At 40.1% G+C, this 23,796-nt stretch overlaps 1 protein-coding gene and 1 long non-coding RNA gene across 3 annotated transcripts in view; one reads left to right on the forward strand and one right to left on the reverse strand.

The window, feature by feature from the left end:
• LOC111333118 (long-chain-fatty-acid--CoA ligase 1) overlaps positions 1–23,796 on the reverse strand; it is a 42,596-nt gene that overhangs the window by 8,835 nt on the left and 9,965 nt on the right. Inside the window, exons 2-15 of one of the 2 annotated variants that reach the window (XM_088747455.1) lie at positions 12,694–12,830; positions 11,020–11,128; positions 10,485–10,552; positions 10,120–10,221; positions 9,223–9,322; positions 8,047–8,219; positions 6,341–6,373; positions 5,631–5,682; positions 4,355–4,431; positions 3,639–3,716; positions 3,178–3,260; positions 2,259–2,310; positions 1,276–1,358; positions 37–91 (exon numbers count right to left, since the gene is read on the reverse strand). In XM_088747455.1, coding sequence (XP_088603581.1) covers positions 37–91; positions 1,276–1,358; positions 2,259–2,310; positions 3,178–3,260; positions 3,639–3,716; positions 4,355–4,431; positions 5,631–5,682; positions 6,341–6,373; positions 8,047–8,219; positions 9,223–9,322; positions 10,120–10,221; positions 10,485–10,552; positions 11,020–11,128; positions 12,694–12,830 — 1,202 coding nt within the window. Of the gene's footprint in view, positions 1–36; positions 92–1,275; positions 1,359–2,258; positions 2,311–3,177; positions 3,261–3,638; positions 3,717–4,354; positions 4,432–5,630; positions 5,683–6,340; positions 6,374–8,046; positions 8,220–9,222; positions 9,323–10,119; positions 10,222–10,484; positions 10,553–11,019; positions 11,129–12,693; positions 12,988–23,796 lie in introns of those variants that run through there. The other variant, XM_088747454.1, reaches the window with a different exon arrangement.
• Positions 11,007–15,857, forward strand: LOC148739315 (uncharacterized). Its single transcript, XR_015996211.1, has 3 exons — positions 11,007–11,146; positions 11,749–12,849; positions 15,090–15,857. It is a non-coding gene; the product is annotated as an uncharacterized LOC148739315 (long non-coding RNA).

A 23,796-nucleotide genomic window follows, 5' to 3' on the forward strand; every position in this document is an offset into this window, starting at 1 on the left:
AATATTTGCTGGTTGTTGTGTACTTGTGTATATTACCTGTATTTTACGCAGAACTAGGTAATCCCATATCGTGTTCTTGCTGATGATTTGCCTTAGAAGGAGAAGTGTCAAAAGTGGATATTTATGGTTTTGTATTGTTTATTTATCAACTTTATTGGTCTCATAAGTTATATATATACAGAAATAAAAGAAATAAAAAAAAAGGACCAAATGGGATTGCACGAACCGAAAGAAAATCCCATGCGAGGCGCAACCCGTAAACTAAAAGAAAAAATATATATCCGATAAAAAAACTAAAATTTAATTTCAATAATTTATCTATGATTGAATTTAGATAGTGTACAGTACAGTGCAAATAAAATCAGTCATAAAAATTAAGAGCGATGGCAAGGGCAGTTACGGGAGAGAAACCAGGTGCAGGGCATGTCAATATTATAAGTAGTGTCCAGTAAAGTAAAATAAGTGGCGCGCAGAAAATTTTTAAAAATACTTAGACTCGAAAAATCGTCATGAGAAGCGAGATTACCGATAATGTTCCAGGGTTTAACAATTCTATTAAAAAAATGGAGGACTGGAAAGTTGTAGTTTTACAGTAAGCAGGTTTTAGTACGAGAGTAGGGTTCTTAGAGTGAGATCGGCCGTGCGTGACAAAAGTACCTATCAATATTTAAGTCGGTATGTCCAAAAATGCATTTATAGAGAAAGGTAAGGTCTATGAGTTTCCTGTCATAAGTTAGTGGTAGTAAACGAAGAGTCAGCAGTTGTTGTTTAGAGGACACCTCACCAAACCTAGTTCCTAATATCCAGCGAGTTGCGCGCCTCTGGACTCTTTGTAAGATCGTTCTCAAATTGACACTAGCAGTGAGGAGGGAAGGGGGCTGAGGATCTCATAACTGCACCCTAAACAATCCTTAATTCAACTGAACTTTTTAGCTAAACATTTATTTTTGGGAAAATTGTCAAGAGAGCCGAAAGCTAAGGGCGGAAGGACGTTTATTTAAGTAAGTCAAACCTCTTACAGAGAGAGCATAAGGCTAACTGATTGTGTATAACTGTGGTTTAAACTAGAACTCGTGTAAGTACGTGGCCCTAAGAGTCCCCTTGAGCTTTGCGAAATAGGGGTAGAAGAAAATGGATAGAGAGAGACTTCAGTACAACAAAACGAGGATTTTTTCTCCTCAAAACAATTTCTTGTTATTACCATGGATGACAATCAGGCGTCCAGCAAATTTTTTCGTAGCTTTAAAATTGGCATTTTGTTTTGAATTTACTCACCTTTTCAGGTCATTTTCCTTGGACCTAAGGGCCGTTTCAAAAATCCACTTCTTCAGTTTACTCTTTGATACCTCAGACATGATCTGTGGATGAAGAGAAAAACGGTTTGTGCCCTTATGGCATTTACCAAGCAAATGACTGAAAACTAGTTTTGAAAGCATTTTTGCTTTTTTATATTCTTCACTCATAACTATTTAGGCAAAAAGTGGGGCCTAAGGAATGTCGAAATCTCTATATAAACAATCAGATGCCAACAAAAATCAATGGATTGATCACTACCTGCTCTCATGATTCAGAAAGCAAATGCTTGTTTCAGAGTGAACCTAACGAACATTGACTTTTTCACCCTTACATTTGCATTCAAATTTTCCACACAGTTCACTTTACAACTCCTGTGGTATTGACAAGGGGAACTTTTAATTAGTAATCATTTCCTTTTTTCCTAAAACCCTAACTTTTAATTCAAGGCTGATATTTTGTTTCTAAAGATTTGTACATCGTACAGGTGGGAGAATGTAGTCCCCTACTAGGTTCGTCCACCTAAACCCAACCCACCCATCCCACCCATCCCACCCCGGGGAAGGAAATCCATCACACAGTAATCTCGTGCGTGGGAAATTAACGTCTCCTACCCCTAACCCTGTAGGGGACGGGACCTCCATTTATTCGTCCCTATCCGAGAGAACTAGAATATCTAACCATTTCTTGATGTTATAGAAAGGTAGCATATTCTTCCCAATTAATTTAAGACCTTGAGCGTTGATCCGGCCGGAGCTCGAACCCTCGACCTCCCGCACAACAGTTCAGTGCTCTATCCATTGAGCTAACTGGAAGGCAAGGTGAAATTAAAGCCCAACACTCTTAGGGGTTAGGGGTTAAGTTATGCACCTGGAAAATTTTATTTCCTTTCTTTCTTGGCCACTTAAAAAAAAAATCTATCCCACCCAATTGTAAATGACGAGCATTTCACAACGTTTTCCTACCTTATCATAGATTCTGTTTAGTAGTCGGGGCACGGCTGTGAAGATAGTTGGCCTGTGAAAAATTGAATAAATGTGGAGTAAATGTAGCTGAGGTGGGTATGTCATAATACTTCAGTTGATATACGATCTTCAACTCGATTCAGTTAAGATAAGACCAGAGCAAGTGACGAGTGATTTTAAGAAACTTTTGCTTGTTTAAAGAGGTGACTAAAGAGTATCGTCTCGTATATCTCTCCAAATTGTGTTCATTTTGACCCTTAAGTTTAGTTTAAGTTTAAGTTTAAGTTTAATTGATTCGCCACAGGAATGGCAGGAGAAAGGAACAGAATTTTCATTCCAATTGACACCTAACTCCTTTTTTTTATCCACCCATCCCACCCCGGGAGAGGACATCCATCACACAGTAATCCATCACACCCTAATCAGATACAGTAGTACCATGGCTAGAAAACGCTTAAAGGATCTCTTCCAACCACAATACCCTGCGCGCCTCTATTATTGTTTTGATGCCTAGTCAAATAGAAAGAACAATAAATTTGGAATGCGATTGAGGAAATTCAAGACCTCAGTGAGGCAAATGTACTCGGATGAACGAGGATTTCTTTCCACTTCACGACTTGTCCAATACCGGATGGCAGAGAAAATGGCGGATTTCACATATCGCGCGCGCAATGTATTGTGGTTGGAAGGGATCCTTTAAGAGACAAGTTATGAAAGATTAGGAAGAACAACTATGACTTAGGGCGAAGAAAATTGAAAAAACGGTTTACAAATAACGAAATTGAAAAAGTAGGCCAACTTTTTTACGACAGAATGTAAACCGTGTCGATATTCCTTCGGCACACAGTTGTTAAAATGCAAAATAAAAGCTCATACACACAAAATAATGATGAAAAATCACACTGCCCTTTTAACTTACTTCAGCTCTTTGCAGTCTTCTAACAACTGTTTGACGTCACCACTGTAGTAACCAATCCTTCCTCCGCTCACAAACAAGTTCAGCTGAGAACATTGATTTTAAATCATTCTTAAAAAGTGGGAAACTTTTTTGTGTTATCATTTGTAAGAGTACTGTTACATTAGGTGGTAGCAAAAATCAATACGATACCTCCAACCTTAATTTTGCAAGCAAAGGAAACAATTAAGGATAACAATGCTCTATCTCAGAAATTAGCACAAAATCATATCCTCTCAAATGTGTTGATGAGTTAGATCTTCCGTTTGGAGCAAACTTATTAATCATGTCTTCGGATTGACAATCAAAAGTCCAAAAAAAAGGAAAATGTTGGTAACATGTAGTTATGAGTTGTTTGAGGTCCCTACAAGAATTGCCAAGTTTTCTTAGCATCTGTATGACTACTTGAGTGATATGAAACTCACGTGATTTATCCTTTCGTACATGTGAGCCAGCGGTAAAAATGACAGCTGCACATCCTCCGTTGTCAGCTCGAAACCGCTCTGTAATGAATATCAAAGAAGCAAGACAAGTTAGGAATTTTTGTAGTCATTTTATTATGATTTAGTTTGCAGAAAGCTGGTGATCAATCTTTCTTTCTGCTCGGAGTTAAGGTCGGGAGACGCGTCCTTCTTTGGAAGGCCTAAGTTGAACTGAGAATTTCGAGATAATTTGGATATATCAACAAAGTTGAAATGGTAAATTGGCCACTGTAACGATTATAAAAGCTGACGTTTCGAGCGTTAGCCCTTCGTCGGAGGGCTCCGACGAAGGGCTAACGCTCGAAACGTCAGCTTTTATAATCGTTACGATGGCCAATTTACCATTTCAACTTTGTTGATATATCCAAATTATTTCGTTACCCCCACCGACGCAGCCCCAAACAGTTTCTTTCGAAACTATCAGCCTTTATTCATTTTAGAATTTCGAGAGCAGGTTTGGGGCTAAATATGGTGAAGCACCACAATATTCCGAACTGTTACCCAACCCAGGTTCCTACGAAGTTTTTAATGGACTGTACAGAGAACTTCATATCGACGGGGAGTCAAGAGATTGTCATGATAGCTGCTTATAGAAAAGCTTGTATCGTGACGGGACCCAGTGCCCAGCTAAAAAGAACGGCACAAACACACATGCATACCTGAAGCATCATCCAACGATATGCTGAGATGTCAGCGACAAGATTGGCATGTGTCAAGATGGCTCCCTTTGGTGGACCTATAACCATGAAGTGAGATTAGCATACAACGAAACACTCAACAAATGTGACATCTTTTTGGTTTGTGACGTCTACAACGCAGCAAAGCCGGTAAAAACTAAAAGTCAATGTGCGTGGTCCCGCTCAACACTTGAAAAAAGTAGTGAGAAATTTTTTAAGGATATCATTTGATGTTCTTTTTGAAGCCTTTACACTTCCCGAGAGAGAGTTGAGGAGAGCATCGACAATCTCGCTAAACCAGAATAGGCAGTATGCTTAGATGCCAAGCCTTTGATTTGGAGTGAGGCTGAAAGTGACTTTATTGATAGAGACCAGTATCTAGTTAGCATGGTAACGCAGTTATTTACTTTTGAAAAATTGTCTCATAAAAGAGTCACCCTTATCCTTTTTCTTGTTTAAAGGCTTGGCAGCCAAGCACACAACTGTGGCCCCTGGCTCTCAACACTCCACCGGACACGTTGCTTTTGAAATACGACACAGTTTTGCACATCAGCCAATCAAAGTATGCCCATCCCTATGATTCTCCTGAAAACTGATATTTAGGAAATTGCCAGTGGTTTAGCGTGATCTGTACCCTTATCGACAGCGATATTTGTTATCACAGTGGTAAAATTGTGCGCCTCTTGAGTCCACATCATTTTCACCATTGTTATAACGAATATCAGTGTCGATATAAATACTGACCACGCTAAATCACTGTCGATTTACTAAAGCGAAAATCATGTAAGACCATAGTAATCACTGCAAATTAAAACCCAGTGCTCTCAAACTCGCAAGGACTATTCTGCGATCCTAATGATCAACAAATGTGTCACTTAACATCCATAAATGGTGGTATGACCGCTATTTTTTACCATTATAATATCGGCATTAAATAAAGCAGTTTTCTCAGTATGTGATCATCGCGTGACACCTTGACGCGAACAGCGTTGTCTGCACTCTTTTCCACAACGGAAAATTGGCGAATCAGATTGCGAAATTACTGCCAATTGTGGTAAAAATGATTATCGTCAGGAAGCCTAGCAAGAGAGGAGACTGGTCATCATCTACAAAGAGGAAGGTCCGGATGAGAGGGAAAGGAGACAAGGCGGGGGGAGGAGGAATCATGAGAATCAAAAGCATTTCTTACAGCTGTAGAGTGGGATCCATTCTCGGGGGAAGCGGGTAATAAGGGGTTGTCAAGGCCCAAAAATCTCACCCGTTGTTCCACTTGTGTAACATACTGTTAAAACGTCTTCGGGCTTCGCAGGCTGAAGAAATGACAAAACAACAGTCATATTAGTTTGCGCAATTATCAGCGAGATCGGTGGGACCTTTCTCGGAGTTGCAGAGGTTAAGTCGAGATGGAGCAAAGCCCAAGAAGGCAAAATTTTAAGAAAAACGTTTTCGTCTGAGAGACACCAATGGAAGAAGATATTCCTCGCTATGAAAAAAAAACACCTTCTAACACTGATCTCTGATCAAAAACTAGATTAAGAACACAAGAATTATTTCACGCTTGAAAACCTTCAGCAAATATTTTTGTTACTTAAGTATAAATCCATGATTGATCGTTCACAACTCAACTACAAGACCGGCTCATGTTTATGTTTTATTTTGTTTAGAAATGCACATTTTCAGACTTCTCACTCTACCTACTGCCTATCACGGAATAGAAAGCGAGTAGCGTAGCCAATCAGATTGCAGCATTTGTGATAGGATTCGAGTAGATTTATACAAATGGATGATGGTATACGAGCCAATTAGGAGTAAAAATTACTAGTTTTGATCACGAGAAACTGGATTTACATCAAAAGTACTGGAGTGGGCAGCGGTTTTTTTTAACTATTTACTGTTATCTTTGACATTCTTATTGCGAAAGCTAATTATTAGGAATATATGATCTGGGAATCATTTAATTCCAGTCACCTTTCTTTCTTGAAAGTTCTTTCTTCCAATGTCCTACGATAAGGAGACAAAACGGCAAAATCAGGCAGAAATATTGTCAGGTTTTGATTCTGTGGCCATAAAATGCAGAAATATAAGGGAGGTTAGACGAAGCGAAGAAAAACGCTTAAGGAATGAGATCGCCATTTCCTGCCGTTGCCTTCTCGGCTAAGATATATGCGTTATTAACCAAGCGTGAGGTCAAGATGGATGGATATCAAGTGAGTTGAGTGAGCAATCACGAAACAGGCTTGTAGGATAAAAACGTAGTCGTCGTATTTTGCTACTCAACATATATTGCGCTCTACCCTTATATATTGAGCACTGTTATACGGAAAAATATAAACACAGACTTCCTATATATATCTACTGTCTGCAGTTAGTTATATATATATATATATACTAACGACTTGCTATATATATATATATATATATATATATATGTATATAAAGTGTGACTTGATTTTCGTAGAACAGTGCTCAATACATAGAAGTAGAGCGAAGTATATATTGTGGGAGGAAAAAGACAAGTAAACCACAAGTTCATCCCTACAACCACGAAACAGGCTTGTAGGGATGAACTTGTAGTTTACTTGTCTTTTTCCTCCCACAATATATATATGTATATATATATATACGATATATATATATATATATATATATATAGGAAGTCTGCAAGTCGATTTTCGCGTGGAACAGTGCTCAATACGTTGAAGCAGAGCAGAATTAAAAACCCCTGAAGAGTGAAGCGATTCACGAAACAGGCTTGTCGGGAAATGTAGTTACGTCCTTTTTTCCTCTCACAATATATATATATATATATATAGAACTGCAAAAAAAGAATAGCTTTTGAAGAAGAAATTAAATAAAAATAATAAGAAATAAAAAAAAAATTAAAATAGAAAATAAAAATTATTGGCTACCCGAGTCGATCTTGCCCGCCAGGGATTACCCACTTTTATCCCGCGCAAGAAAAACATTGTGAGGGGCGGACTTACAAAGTTCGTAGTGTTTGGACATTTCTAATAAGCCTTTTGACCACTGAAGCTTGTCTGGTCAAGATGGCTGAAAATTAGCCTTACCATTCTCTATAACTTTGCCATAGCCCTGGCAAGGAGAAATTGTTTAGCAATCAAGGACATCAAGAAGTTCTTCAGTTGGTGATCACTTTCCTCATTCTCAACTCATGACCTCGGTGTTTGATTAGGTGGGGAAGGGGGTAATGTTAGGAGAAATTAGACGCTAGTAATTCATATTATGGTTTACTGACTAGCATAAAAATTCCTTTCGCGGCCTTAGCTTGGGTTTCATATCTTTTTCAACTCAGTTTAGGTCGAACCAATTTAGAATAAACCTTCATTCATTCAACAGATGATGCGATGATGAGCAGTGAGGTAGCTTTGAAAGGTATGTTGTGTCTTTCCAATTTTCAAAGGGGTTGCTGAAAAAAAAACTTGGAAGAGCAATTTTCGATTGAGCATCGAGAATAATCCTGGACAGCGTTGATTTTGCATGACTCTATCATTTGGTTGGCAAAGAAAAGTCGCAGCCATTCTCATAATCAAACAATCATTTCATTGGTTATACAACACTTAACCGAAAAACGCTCTACTACATACAGGTAAGGGTGACATCCTCACCTTTTTGTCCGTTATACTCTACGGCTTATGAGAAATACTACCACTTACTTCTAGATCTGTCAGGGAGATAAGTTTGAGACCCATGTCTTTTGCATGTTTATCTTCTTCCTGACTGACAGAGGAGCCCATTTTTACCAAGTTTTTCAGCTCCTTGCACAAATGGGCCTTTTCAAGAAGCGAAGACACCTTGTCTTCGTTACAAACAATAGTAGAAAGGCTGGCTGAAGAGTAAAATGGAAAAAACGAACTCAGTGATATATTAACAAAGGGGCAAACAATGCAAAAATAGTTTCACGGGTATGATTCACGAAAAACAACAACGTGTAAGTTAAAAAAATAAACAGTAGTTTGTTTATGAACGTCTAAATAATGTATTATGTTTTTTTTAGTTTCTTTGTTATCCACTAAATCATTTCTCCTGGAAAATGTCGCCGCAGAACTTTTGAAAGTAGGAGATAGATAGATAGATAGATAGATAGATAAATAGATAGATAGATAGATAGATAGATAGATAGATAGATAGATAGATAGATAATTTATTTGTAAAAAGCTTACAACCACTGAGCTGAATTGTGTATTTACAAGTATAAATTATAACTTATAATAGTAATATGATAATATTAAAGTCCTAAATAAATAATAATATCCTATAAATATGATGAAAGCTTGAACTGTTAAAATATATACAACGGCATCGATCTCATTTGCAAAACTCACCGAGGACTAAAATTCGTTAATACATGATCTTACTAAAAAACTATTTTTGAAACGCGCGGTCCTACATTTGGGAATCGCAAAACGCCTTTTGCACCTGAGATTATAACACGAGATTATAGGAGTGATGAGTGAATCAAAATTGACCTAAAAAAAGGCGGAGTTTTCTCCACACAATGCCCTTGCTGTGAAGATGCACTACAATCTACATAGGTAATGGCAAAGTGACCTCATGCAGTAGAAGCTGATCCCGATTTCATACTACTCCTCCCTGGTTGGGAGTCCAGTCCAAGGCAAGGCTTTCCAAATAAATAATTAATCAGTCAATCAAATAATTCTGATACCGCAATTCTCTTGATAGGCGTTGCACTAGCTTGGGAATGTCCATAGATCACACTTCTTGCTGTAATTAATTTCCCCTTTTCACCCAACTCCTCTGTTGCTAGCTACGCCCTACTTTAGAGTGGCCCAAAGATAAAGATTGTCTTACATATGATATCAATTTCTCACCATGATTTATGATGTAGATACATTCTTCAGCACCGTGAGTATCGTACACTGGCACGGAAATCATTGAAAACATCTGACAACCCAGATCAGTTAAAGCCCACTACGAGGAAAAAAAGAAAGAAAAATAAAAGTCATAGCGGCTTTCTACAGATAGTGGACATCTCGGTGATGCTGTCCCTAGAGGGAAAGGAGGTATCAACTACAAAACGCTTTAACAATAAAAATAAGGTTTGTTTTCCACAACTAAACAATTTATTTTTTACATTTCTCAACTTCGAAGTCGCCTTAATCACATGACCTAAACGTCACCAACGCGTAGGCACGCAACGCATACAAAGAAGATAAAAACACAAACAAAACCAAAACAAAATGTCAATGTTCAGTCACGACAGAAGGGATTTTTCCCTGTTAAATTTAGATCCATTATAGGAATGGCTTTACCGTGTTTTTTTTTTTTTTTTTTTCGGAGCATACCGTCTCTTTTACCTCTTTCAGTCTCCCTAGATCTCATCAGCTATTTTCCTTGTTTCCTTCTATAGAGTTCTTAGGATTTTAGTTTGGAGAATTTAGCATTGGATCAACAAGCTATCTCCTAATTGATATTTCTCCTTATTCTCATCACTTACCTACTTGATATTGTATTGATGTTGGAAGGAGAAATTCTCTCTTGGTCACTCATGACAGCAAGAGAATATAAATAGTCTCTTGGTTTCGTCCGTTTCCCAACCTACCCCTTCTCTTGGTTAATTGTAATATTGACTCCAGCTTGCCAGATGAAGATAGTCCCCATAGAGCAAGAAAATGCAGTTTCACATACCACATATCACATTTTACGCTTGACGTTTAAAATTTCACACGTAACATTTTCTACAAGGCTATTTTTTTCACACAGCTCACCTCCACTCGGTTTGGTCCATAGATACCAATGTAGGTCTGTTGTGAGGGTTCGCAACCCAAAGCGACCAGGCCTGCACCAACGAACGTCGCCCTCTCATGAACCTGGGTGAGAAACAGTGTTCATAATATTACAGGCAAATCAAATGGATTGCTACCCTATTGCAATGATAAGACAGCAGGTTGGAAGGGGCTCGATCGGTCCTCTTTAAAAATTAAAGATCAAATTTAAATTTTTCAACATTTCAAGAAAGACCTTAAATCAATTTTACGTTTTTAATTGGCGGTTATGTCAGGTGCAGCGAAGAAGAAAAATTTGAAATTCAGTTCTTTTGCATACTGTATAGTGCCTTGATGGCAAAGTTTACCTGGTTGTATGTAAGCCACGTGTACTTCTTGCTAATTGGATCTCTGGTTCCCAGGCAAGGACCGTCCCCTGTTTGAAAAACGAAAAATGGAAATGGCAGAGTAGAGATCAATTTTTCCAGCGGTCTGAGAACATTTAACGTTGTTTTGGTACAAAGCATTACAGATTGAACTAAGCTGAGTTTGTGCGGCCTTGGATAATTACTGATTTAGCTGAGTATATCATCAACGCTACCCACGACATTTCTAACCTTTATAACCCTTTGAAAGCCTTGAAAATTGATTCTGAAAGCTCGGATATCCTTAATCAGAAAGAGAGAAAATTAAATTCAAAACTCAAGGGAACCAATCGCAGAGCACAATTTTTTTATCACAATGCAGCAGTTTTACTCAATGTTTTGAAGTACGATCTGATAACTCATCATTTTTCTCTCTCTTTCACCTTACAGTAGGCGGTTTGAATCCACTGCGAATCCGTGGACATACATGCATATGGAGTCGTTATGTTAGCGGTTGAAACCTGTTAATGTCACTAACCCGACAGTTTAACTCCGCGAAGAAAGCTTTCGTACACAGTAGTAACATCTGGATATTGCCTCGCGATGATTTCAGATGACAGCTTGTTCCTTCGCGCTCCATCAGTACCCTGAAGAAAAGCTCTTTGGTAAGATTAATATTTCATTTTGTACGCCCCTCGTCGGTCTCACTTTATAACAAAGAAAAAGGAGTCTGAGTAGTGCAGTTTAAATGACCAATTAAGTCCCCCATCTCTCCTAAAAAAACAAGAAAAGTGTAAAAGTTTTTCCCTCTCCAATACCTCGTCGTTACTTCAAGTTTCTTATACACCCGATCTTATGTCCAAATCTCCACAAACTTCCTCCAAAAAACTTTTGAATAGCGGATCTACTTTTCTCGTCTGAGCCTGGTAACTTTATAAAACGTGATTGAATTTAACACCCGTAATAACTTCCGTTTCAAACATAGAAGGTTTACAGCTATGAGTATATGTAGTATAAGGCACAAATACAGGAGAAAGACGACTTTTGTCAATTAACGGTGTGTATAAGAAAACGCCAGTTTACCCTCTTTTAGATCAGTGTAGCAGTTGTTGAATGTGAGTTAGTTTGTGCAGATAGAACAGAAAGATGTTAAATAATTTTTCTCGGTCGTCTATTGAAGTTATTAGAGCACACACATAAAAGAAAGACTGAGTTTTCCCGCGAATATTCGAGCCTAAAACTTTCCTTGGCATTATGCTTTTTTCAGTGCTACAGAGAACTCTTTGGTGACTCAGGCCAGTCCTGGATTTATGAAAGTCAGCCTTCTTACCTACTGCTAGGATCGGCAATTTCGAAAATGAAGTGTGTAGCTGAATTCAGGTGGTAAACATATTTGGAGTTGTGTAGTCGAATAAGGAAACATGCTGAGGATATTTCTTGATTGCATGAATACGGCTTAGCTTCTCTCCTTTTGTGCCATTTACGATAAATTGAAAAACTCAAACACATTCCATTCCTCAGTTTTGAAATGGTTGAACTCTTGTTACTTAATTAATAACACACTAGACTAAGCATATCCAAGATTCCGCGAGTATGACTACTCGTTCAACGTTAACCGCACAATATGGCAGATGTCACCAGGCTTTTAAGTAACTCGCATTTTGGCGTAAATATAAAAGTTGAATCGGCAGTATGCACTGAAACTTTGCAAGGTTCATGATAGCTATATAATTTGTGACCTAGCAGCTCTTAATAGTCGATAGAGAAAATCATCAAATGGGAACCTGGAAACTACGGAAAGAAGTTTTAGACCAAGTTTGTATTCTTAATCACTTTAAAACTATAAATATATGTTCTTCCTTTCGAAACTCGTTGCCTCTTCAATTTCTTACATTTCTGACCATCTCACATGAAACAGTCATATAAACATTTGTAAGAATGAATTTCGAACTAAAAAAATTGGAACTGAGGGTAACGTTTTAAGGGAACCGGCAGTCATTTTTAAATTGAAAACAACCAAAACAGTTACCGCGAAAATTTTACAACAATTGCTTTATTGTCAAAGACCCGAAAGCTTGCTTTTATTGAGATAGTGTACCGACTACTAACCAAGAACTTACCAGTCTCATATGGTATTCAAAGATATATCTCTTTTTTAAATGTAATCAAAGAAGAGAGTGCACGCGGTCAAAAGAAAACATTTACCAGTTACCTCTGCTTCAACAGATTGCTGTTCTAGCGGTAGCTCCATGTCGTGTCTACGAGTCTTGTTTCTGTACCAGCGTATCAACACAATAATGGCCACGCCACTGACGACTGTAAAAACTGCCAAACTCGCGGATGCTGAGTCTGAAAGAACACGAAACGGGTCATCACACATTAACATTCTTTGAATTTTTCACCATGTCACTTCCATGCTAAGAGAAGTTAGGAAAAATCAATGATAGAAGATAATATTATTAGAAATATTGCCTGAGCAATGCGGAACTGATGTTGGCGAGTAAGACTTTACTCTTGGCTATTTGAATGACTTAAATAGAAAGTGATTGTAGATACTTAGGTTACAGCAACGTGTTGTGGTCTAGAATTACGGGAAATTGCCTAAAAGGGGATTCGCTTTCTAGGCGTAAGCTTCACGCGCTCATGTTACGGGAAAATATCGCGGTATGAGCAGGAAAGAAAAGTTGGCACCATGACAGAACCGAAATAAATAGAAAGAAAGTCTGCATTTGTGATTCTTTTAAGTATTGAAATGCTTTAAACTGCATTACCTGACTTGACCATAAAACAATAGACTTCATGTTAGCGGGCATTAATATATTTTGGGCCTGACTCAGGGTCATTTTAGCCCGAGCTGCTAGGTGAGGGTTAAAATGACTCTGAGAAAGACTCAAATATATTTATGTTCAGGAACATAACTTTTGTTACTATTATTATGATCAATTTGGGAGGCGATGAGAATTTAAGACACTATAAAAAAAAAAAAAAAAAACCAAACAGTCTGAACAAATCACGAGAACGTATAAGAGGGCCAAAATACATTTAAGCTCGTCAAAATCTTCATTTTTGCCGTCAAAATGCGCCACAATTTCCGACATAGTGATGATGAGTTAAGGAACGACGACGGCGACGCCATGGACAACATCTATTTAAAAAATGAACTTATATCCTACCAACATTTTTGTGATACTCTTAAGTCATTTAGTTTGTTTCTAGCTGTCAAAACTATTTTGAAACTGACTAATGAACACAGCGTTAAATCAGAGGGAGAAATTTAAAAATAACTAGCGGTCATCTTTCACGTTCTCCAGACAACAGAACTTTGGTCATTTCACCGCTGCTTAGCAAAGTTATGATATCGTGCCTGTAATTGGCCGCTTTTCTCGCTTGCAGATGGAGTTAACTTAGTGTTTGTCTAACCATCTTGCATAAACATTGATATAGACTTGTCAAATATGCTCTAGATACGTCCATAAGGTCTCCATTTATCTAATTGCTTTTGACAAGCGAAAAGCGTTTGAATGTTTCATTTCGGGCGATGGGCACGAAACTTTACTACATGATGCTCTTCGTAGATGTCTTCGCTTTTAAAGTGAAACCCTGCTTCACCCATGGACTCAACACAGGAAATAAGACCTTGAAACAAAGGGCCAAAATTTGATATGTAACGAAACTCGCGAAAATAAGCGAACAAATCGCGTGGCACATTTTCACGAACACGAATTGCTATTACGGACTAGAGCCGGCCCACATGTGATTTCGGTTATCGGTCTTCATATCGACCACAACAAAGGTGGCTAACATCTGGCTTTTGTAGCGGACCTTACAAACATCACAAATAACCTATGCTGTGGTTTTACAGCATGAAACTAATTTGAGCATTCCCAACTGAAAAATCGGCAGCCATAGGCCTCAACCGGAAATGTATAATTTTGGTCAGTTAAGATTTGAGGAAGATTTGTTCGAACTACTGAGATTGATGTTACGTAGGTAAAAGTTTGAAGTGAGTTTTAACAAGCATAAAGAAACAAAAATATCTAAAAACAACAAAACTTACCCGCTTTCAAGGTGGCCGTTAACAATATTTTGAACAAGTGATGAAAAGGATGAAGTTTCGCATTTGGTTATCACAACACATTGAGTGAGACAAAGAAATTGAATATTTTGAAGTAAAATGGGCGTGAACAGGTATGGATGATGAGTGCCCTCAAAGGTAAATGACCAACTACTAGCAAGAGGCTTCATCGGCTTTTATTTCTAAAGAGAGTATTGTCTTTATAATTGACATTATGTATTAGTTTCTGAAAGCGAGGTAAACTTTAAATATAAAAGGCTTTGTTTTCTTATCATTTGCATTTATCCCCCTAAGAGGGCAAATGTCGTAAAGTAGTCCTGTGAGACCGCGACTAGCTTCGTGAGCGTTTTATTTTTTCCTCTTTCTTTTCTTTTTTCGAAAAACATCACTGCAAAATCTAAGCATAAATCTGGATTAAGTCATACGGTCAACTGAAGATTCCGTGTCGCCCGACAAGATGATAGCTAGAGGTGATTTCTCAGGAATTAAAGTTATCAAGCGGTTTTGTTTATGTTTTTTTAACTTTTCTTTAGTATTCCCAAATCTTCGTCAACTCGCTAACAAGTTCTCTGTCTGTGACTCAGTTGACAGAGCACAGAAACGCGAAATCGGAGGTGGTTCGATTCCATACTGGTCTACCTCAGGGTAGTGACACGTCAGTCGACAGAAGGCCACAGCGTGGGGACTTGGAGATGACTACATTTTCAATCCCGAATTATGTTGTGTTTGTAAATATTTTCCAGACGTTCCAAAAACATGTCTCTTAGAGGCCGACCATTTAACTTTTGAGGGGAGGGGGTGGGTGATTTCTGGTAATCAAGAAAATTTTTTTCTAGCAATCTGCTGTGAAGGATATTTTTTTCCGTTCTGAATGCTCTTTTTTTCTGCTACATTTGGGCTGCATGCAATTTTTTTCTTCCAACAAGCGTTTGCCGGAAATTTTTTTCAAAATCACCCACCCCCCCCCCCCCCCACCTCAAAAGTTAAATGGTCGGCCCCTTATAATTTTATTTACGTTGGCGTTATCCGAAAAAACTCAGCAGTGTCCATATTAAACGGAAATCACACTCCGTTACAAAGCTGCCGAGCTGAGCATGTTTTTTCCGGTCCAGGTTTTTGTAGTTCAGTAACGTTTCTTAGAGTACAAGCATAACATTAAGAGATTCTTGTTATGTCAATTCAATATTAAGTTTCTGTTTAGTAAAAATTAAAGCACCTTATTGTCAGAAGTCATGTTTTTATTGAACCTAAAATTACTATTATTTTGAAGGAAACAATAAATTTAGCTTTTGTTTGTGAGACATGATGATGAAAGCACAGTGTAACTAAATCTACAAGGGAAACAGATTACGAAAACTTTATGATATTAAGACGGATGTAATAGGGATAAACTTGAAAACGTTAAGCCCACACAAGCTCATTTAAGGTTAGCTCACATGAAATTCTCGCTAATTCAAAAAAACCTCGCTACTTCAGTTAACTTGCAAAGCCATGAATTGTTACAAATGTTAAACAAAGTGTAAAATTGAGAGCATTTGACTTCGATTGGCTTTAGAATATTGTCGAGACGTAAAAACTTAAGGAAAAATCTGCTGCAGAGCGTACCTCGCTTAGCGGGAGGCAGAAAGGACTCCCTTTCCGTCTTGTTTTTAGCTGTTCTCTGCCACAATTGTACTAGGAGGGGATTCGCTTTACTCACCGCACTTTTCCTTGACCTCACTGAGTGAATGACATGCTGACTATTCACTCTATAGAACACACTTTTAAAAAAACTATCAGTTGACATGGGCTGAGTTCGTAGGCGTGCGGGCCAGTTGACCTCCTTAAAAGATTTGACATTTTTTATAAGAAAACTTACCCAAGTACTTTTGAAATAATCTCACAAATGAAAACCAAAGTGCTTAAAGCTTACGAATGGCAAAAATGAGAACATAACATTAGCTCCAGGGAAAATTCAGTAGACTAACTTAGCATGCTTCTAACGGAAGATATTTTCAGTTGATCATGAATTAATTGTCTTGACAAGGGCCAAAGAAAAACTATACCCAATGATAAAAACTGAAAGCGTGACCTTGCAGGCCCTCGAACTGATCATCACAATGCCATACAATTCTAAACTGCACCCTCAACAATTTGTACTCGAAACGTCACGCGAAGAATGCGAAGAATCCGTCAACGTATAAAGACAGTCAAAATTGGGAAACTTTTTTGTGATAGCCAAATCCCAGACAACCTTCGACGTTAAATTCGAAAATGCTCATTAGAAACAAATCTCTAAGTCATAACTCACAGATATTTACTTCACAGAAGTTTCAAGCTAAGGTAATCTGCTCTAAATTTCTAAGACTTAACTCTCTAAATCAGCTACTACTTGTTTCTGAGATCTTGGAAAGGTTCGCATTCTTTTTTGTATCATTGGGGTCTTTTACATAGCAACTAATATTCTGCCTCACGAAACACTTTATCACCATTGTTTTTCATGCATGGAAATTGTAAAACGCCCTTCTTGCTATTTGAACCTCGTTTATTTACCACAGTCCTTAGAGAGGCGAATATAGATATAATTTAGTTCATTTGATAAGAATAATGTTATATGCGACACACAATGAATGTATACAACTTCTGAAACTCACCTTAGTTGAACGCTCGAATGTGTTATACCGATACTGCGAAAGATTATCGGCAAAATGTTTTCCTCATCCTGTTTTAGTTTATAAAGCTACGTGGTCAGGGAAAACCCGAAGTCGGCTCTCGTCGGAAATTACCGCTCGCTAAATCAGTTTTAGGGTCTACCAGACACTTCCGGTGTCACGTAATCTAATCTGTCACGTAGCACTATCAAGATTACGCCAACAGCATATCGGCGGCAACCATGAACGTGGTTCCTCCTACCTAGAAAAGCCCATCCTCTTTGTAAATATGGTTAAAATGAAATCTTAAATAAATGACCTGATATTTTGAATAAAATCAAGACAATTAATCAACCTTTCTAACTGTAGAAATAACAAAATTTTCAGCAAAGGACCAAAGGGCAACGTCTTAAGAATTTGTGACGTCATTTCCATAATTTAGAATATGGGCAGTAAAAAATTGCTTGCGATTAAACAGCGCATGGCCGAGAAAAGGTAGATGGGAATTACAAATACTGAAGAAGGCTATTATCCGATGACAAATTGGACGTTTTCCTCTGGAAAGCAGCGAACAAGATCTGTTGAGAGATCTTCAAACGTTGCGCTACTAGTATCCGTGAAGCACACCGAACTGACATTTTTTCCGTTCGCCCTTACCAGGGGCTTGTACCGCTCTACTTGGTGTAAAAAATGTTTGGAAGGTAATTCTCCATTTGAGGCCTGGAAAGATGTGGGTTACACTTCTTTTATTCGTGTCACTCTTAGAACACCTTTATATTCCATTCGGCGCTTAGCACGAGATAAATTCCTTCGAAGTTTGAAAATTCTGTGAGCAAAGAATGATAAGCTTGTAAATTAAGCTTTTTTCTTTTCTTTTTTTTTTTTTTTTTTTCTGAGAAGCTTAACACCTACTTACCTGCGAACATTCCTTACTCTATTCTTTCAGCTAAGCGGGGGTGAGTGACCCAAAGGTTTATTGGACGAAACATACTTAAAAAGTTTAAGTTTTAGCGCCCGTGGTAAAAAAAAAAACCGCATAGCGCATCTGTACATCGTTTCGCGCGCTAGTATCTCATTACCGTCTTATCTAATTACCTTTGCGATCCTAAACTTGCCATTAGAAATTGACGTGAACATTTTCCTCGCGTATCTTTCGTTGCTTGTTTTACTGACGGAGTACGGAGTTGGTTTTTTTTTGTTTTTTGACTTTTCATTCAAGGCAATTTTTTATCACTCATTTTAGAATTTTAAGAAGTTTGTCAGTTTATACTTAATCCAAATCTAGTGGTTATTTTAACACATATTTAATTTAATACAAATGAAATTTATACGGAATTTAGACTTTAGCCTCTCATCAGTGGATTTTTCATACCCTACCTGCTTGTTTGGTAATGCAAGTGTTACACACTCAAATCAACCAGATTAATGAAACACAAGGTTATATTTTTTTCCAAAACTTCGAGCACATGCGTTTTCTCTGTTTTACCCGACACCCTTTTGGGTTCATGAACTCGACAAAACATGTCACGCACTCTACACACTCCCCCGCCGAAAATGAAAGTGTTCTTCTAAATATTACAAAACTATTTATCAGGGTTCTCTGCAGCTACTGTAACTGTTGTTTGATATTGTCTCCTTCAGCACCTTGTGTGCTTTTGGTTTTCTTTTTTTTTTTTAATGTTTGAGTCTTATAAGAGGCTCCTCTCAAGCCCTCGAGTAGTAGACAGGTTGGAAACAGCATGGCCACACCCAGAAATACAGGGGTGTTCCCGGAGGAATAGCTGTGATAGCTGGAGCTTGAATGGCGTTAACGCGTGAACTGCTGAATCCTGGCTCAGCCGACTGGTACTGTGGGTTTCCCAGGGAGTTGTAAGTTAAGATCTGCGGCGGTCTCCTTTGGTGCTGCGGCCGAGTCCACACGTCCTGCTCAGCAATATCCTCTCCCTCTGATCCGTCATTGTCAGCACTTCCTTCATTTGCAAGTTGTATTTCGCTGGATGGCCCATTGGTGCCCTCAGTAGTCGCAGAATCCTCAATTGACTCTGAAGGCAAATCGCGTCCTGGAGACACTGAGTTTGAAGTTCTTACTTCAGTAGGTATTTCCTCTACAAGGTCCACACTACCGAAATCATCATCATCTTTCCCCGAATTCTGTAGGTCATTTCCCGAAACAGACAAAAGTCGTTTCTCTACTGCTGATTTTGGGGGTCGTGTACCAAATCCCAGATTTGGGGCATCTGCTTCCAAAGCGTCACAAGGCAGTAGTAAATTCCGGTGAAGTACTCTTGCGCGGCCACCTCCACTCTCGGGCTTCACTTTGTAGACTGGGCTTTGAGCCCCCATTCGTTTAATCACAACGTGGATAGCGCACTCCCAATGGGATCGTAATTTTCCGGGGCCACCGCGCTCTGTTAAATTTCTAACTAGCACCCGATCGCCTGGCTGAAGAACGCCACCTGAGACTCTCTTGTTGTAATATTGCTTGCCGCGCTCGGCAGTCTTCTTTGCATTCTGTTGAGCTATCCGGTATGCCTCCTTCATATCATGCTGCCAGTTTTGGACGTAAGTGTTATAATCTCCCTCTGCACTCTCTTGATTCAAATTGAAAATCAGGTCGATGGGCAGGCGGGGTGTTCTTCCAAACAACAAGTAATACGGAGCGTATCCTGTCGCCTCATGCTTCGTGCAATTGTACGCGTGGATCATCTTGTTGAGTGATTCATCCCACTTTCGTTTCTTCAAATCTGGGAGTGTTCGCAGCATAGACAATAGCGTGCGGTTCATCCTCTCCACTTGCCCATTCCCTTGAGGGTGGTAGGGGCTGGTGCGAGACTTGGAAACGCCAGACAACTTATGTAGTTGATGGAAGAGATTGTTCTCAAATTCTCCTCCTTGATCACTGTGTATACGGGCTGGGAATCCGAATCGTGGTACAAAGTCATTGTAAATCTTTTCAGCCACCGTTCGTGCTGTCTTGTTTCGGGTTGGGTAGGCCTGTGCAAACCTTGTGAAGTGATCTACTATCAGCAAAATGTATTCAAATCCCCGTTGGCTTTTCTCCAAATGAAGAAAGTCTATAGACACCATCTCAAAAGGGGCAGTTGTCGTAATGCTCTCCATTGGTGCTCTAGGGGAGGTTTGGGGCTTCTTTTGCTGGATGCAGTGACACTTGTTGGCGATGAAATACTCGATTTCCTCTTGCATGTAAGGCCAATAGAACCTAGATCTCGCTAAGTCCACCACTCGATCTGCACCCAGATGACCCATTTCAATGTGAAGCTCTTGGTAAACCAACTGTTTAAACTTTGTGGGTAATACTAGCTGCAATCGACTCTTAGTTTGGCGCCACAGAATCCCGTCCGCTGATATATGGAGTTTATTCCATGCTCTCAAGTAGCAAGATGTTGTACGAGTCTCATTTTTCCGCTCTCCTCCTGGTGGGGGATATCCCCGTTTCTTGTAGGCTAGGATTCGTGAGATGTCGGGGTCTTCCCGTTGAGCCCTTAATATTTCTTCTAAAGTAAGTTGGCGAAAAACCAAATCTGTGACGCCCGGTTCTGCGTGAGCAATGTCAACTCTTGCTGAAACTGCTGCCACCCAGGGTGTGGCGTCTGTTTCCTGATGTATCACTGCTTGACTTGTTGCACAAATTGCGTCCTTTTCCATTTCTGCAGTACAGGTTTCCATGTATGCACTGAAATCTAGCGGTAGGCGGGATAGTACATCCGCATCAATGTTAGATTTGCCAGGCCGATACTTGATGTTAAAATTAAAATCTGCCAGTTCTGCCACCCACCGGTGCCCTACTGCAGACAACTTAGCTGACGACAGAATGTAAGTTAGTGGATTGTTGTCGGTGTAAACAGTGAAGAAGGTGGAGTAGTACAAGTAATCACGGAACTTCTCAGTTACTGCCCATTTGAGGGCAAGGAACTCCAGTTTTCCCGCGTGCATGTGGTAATTTTTCTCTGCTGGAGTTAGTGTCCTAGAGGCATAACCTAGAACTCTGAGCTCCCCGTCCTGTTCTTGATACAATACAGCTCCAAGTCCCTCTTGTGAGGCGTCTGTGTGAAGTACAAATGGCTTCGTAAAGTCGGGAAATGCCATCACTGGAGGAGAAGTTAGTCGGTCGACCAGCATGTCAAGCCGCTTCTGATGTTCCTCTGTCCATGTTACCTTATGATTATTAGCCAATAGATCAGGGCCAGCCATTAGATCGTACAGGGGCTTAGCTATGCGTGACAAATCCTGGATGTATTGCCTGTAGTAACTCAGGAACCCCAGCAGTTTACGCACATCACCCACTGTTGCTGGTTTTTGTTTCGCCAAGTTGTGTACGGCGGCCGTGTCCTCTGGGTCTAGAGAGTAGCCATCGCCAGAAACAACCCGCCCCAAATATCTAACTTGTCGTTGGAAGAGCTTGCACTTTGATGGCTTTAACTTTATCCCATGTTCCTGCAGTCGACGCAGGACTTGTTGGACATCCTGAACGTGTTGCTCAAAGGTTGTACTATACACCAAGACATCATCCAGGTAGGGGATACAGATGTTGTCACGTAAGCCATCTAGACATTCATTCATGCACCTTTGGAATGCCGCCGGTGCATTCATTAGCCCGAACGGTATTCTATTCCATTGATACAATCCCCAGGGGGTCACGAATGCAGTCAGGGGGCGGCTTTCTTCTGTCATAAAGCCTTGGTGGTAGGCCTTCCCTTGGTCCAGAACTGTAAACCATCTGTTGCCGCCCAGGCCATTTAAGATATCCTGTATACGGGGAATCGGCTGTCGTTCTGGATATGTTTTCTTGTTCAATTCTCGATAATCAATACAAAGTCGCAGACTTCCATCCTTTTTGCGAACACAGACCATGGGTGAGGAGTAAGCCGAACGGGACTTGCAGATCCAATTTCGATTAATCAAGTCTTCTAAGTACTCTTTCACTTCCCCATAGAGTGGCTTGGGGATGGAGATATAGTTCTTCTGTACTGGCTCATTGTCCTTTAACTGGATATCCAGCACCAAGTTCTCCACGCAGCCAACATCATCGTCGTTTCTTGCAAAGGCTCCAGCTTCTTGCCGTAGCATTTCGTGGACGATCAATTGTTCATTGTCTTCTAGCTGACTCAAGTCAACTGGTGGCTCCCATCCATCTTGTTCCTGACCAGGATGCGAGGTAGCTTCAGGGTAAGAATCCTCGTCTCCTCGAGAGTACGAGTCGGGAGTGTTTGGGATTGGTAGAACTGACTTTACCAGGTGTATCCGGCCCAATTCTGTTCTGCGCTTTAACAAGATGTTTCTGTCTGTATTGTTTTGGACCACGACGGCCACGTGACTAGAGGTTCCCGGGGTTATTTTAGTAAGTTCCTCGCCCAATTCCAGTCCGTCTGGGAGCTCGCTGTCTTCCTTGGGCTCAAATATTACTGGCATCCCCTCTGGAACTGGTCCGAGGTGAGTTTGACACTTAACTGTCGTTGCCTCTCCTTTTGGCAGCATAACATCTCTCTTTCCGACTTTAACAGCTGCAGTACCGGTATCCTGTGTTCTTGACTGGATCAGATTGATCAGGGTACCTATGCGAGTATGATGAATTGAAGGGAATGACTGCTGAATGATGTTACTTGCCGCTTGGTGGTTTCCACCATATTGAGCGAGGATTTCTTCTATAACATTGAAGCCAATGATTGGGTACTCTTGTTCCTTTTGTCCCACCAGTACTGGAACTGTCAGCTCATGAGCAGTTGTATCGTCCCCAGCCAACTTAAACCCGATCTCAATCCAACCGTCAAATGGAATGTTTGTCCCATTCATCGCTTCCAAATTCAGCTCTTCTCCTGCTCCCAACAACTCTTCGACATTTCTTAACACCTCCTGCGGTAAGTGAGTTTGTTGCCACTTCCTTGACACAACACAAACCTGGGAACCTGTATCCCATAATGCCTCCACTTCCTTTCCCTGCATTAGGCATTTTACCACGCACCTCCGTCCCACGATTTTTGTCAGTCCGAGCTGCTGCCTTGGCGTCAGGTGGCAGGGAAACGTCGTGTTCAAATCATGGCCATCATCTCCGGCTGCTTTCTGTTTCTCAAGTTCCTGTATAGCCATGCAAACTGGTTTATGCACAGCTCTGTATTTTACTTGACATTCTTTTGAATAATATCTATTGGTCTTACAGGCTCCGCCGCGGTTAAGTGGTACATGGTCTGTGCTTTGTTTTCCACACTGCACGTAACGGGACTGGTTTTCTTGCCTGGTCACACCCTGTCCCATGGACGTGACCTCTGGCCGTTTCCCTGGAATTCTGCTGGAGAGCGTCGGCTGAATTGGGCATTACACTCGCGTACATAATGGCCACTCGCCCCACACCTGAAGCAATGGTTGCACGGCCATCCATTCCCACTTTGTTGGCAGGTCCTACACCGTGGGGGTTGTCTCATAGGCTGTTGTGTGAGGGGGGTTTGAACCCGGAGTGGGGCCCGAACTCTCTCTTTGACTGCGGCCACCTCTGCCTTGAGCTCCCTTAGTTCTTTCATGAGACCTTCCTCCACCCCATTATTCTTTGTCTCCTGCTTGTCCCCTCCCTTTTGAACAGTATTTACCTTGGGGGTTA

This window comes from Stylophora pistillata, chromosome 2, assembly GCF_964205215.1.
Source record: "Stylophora pistillata chromosome 2, jaStyPist1.2, whole genome shotgun sequence".
Taxonomy (NCBI): Eukaryota; Metazoa; Cnidaria; class Anthozoa; order Scleractinia; family Pocilloporidae; genus Stylophora; species Stylophora pistillata.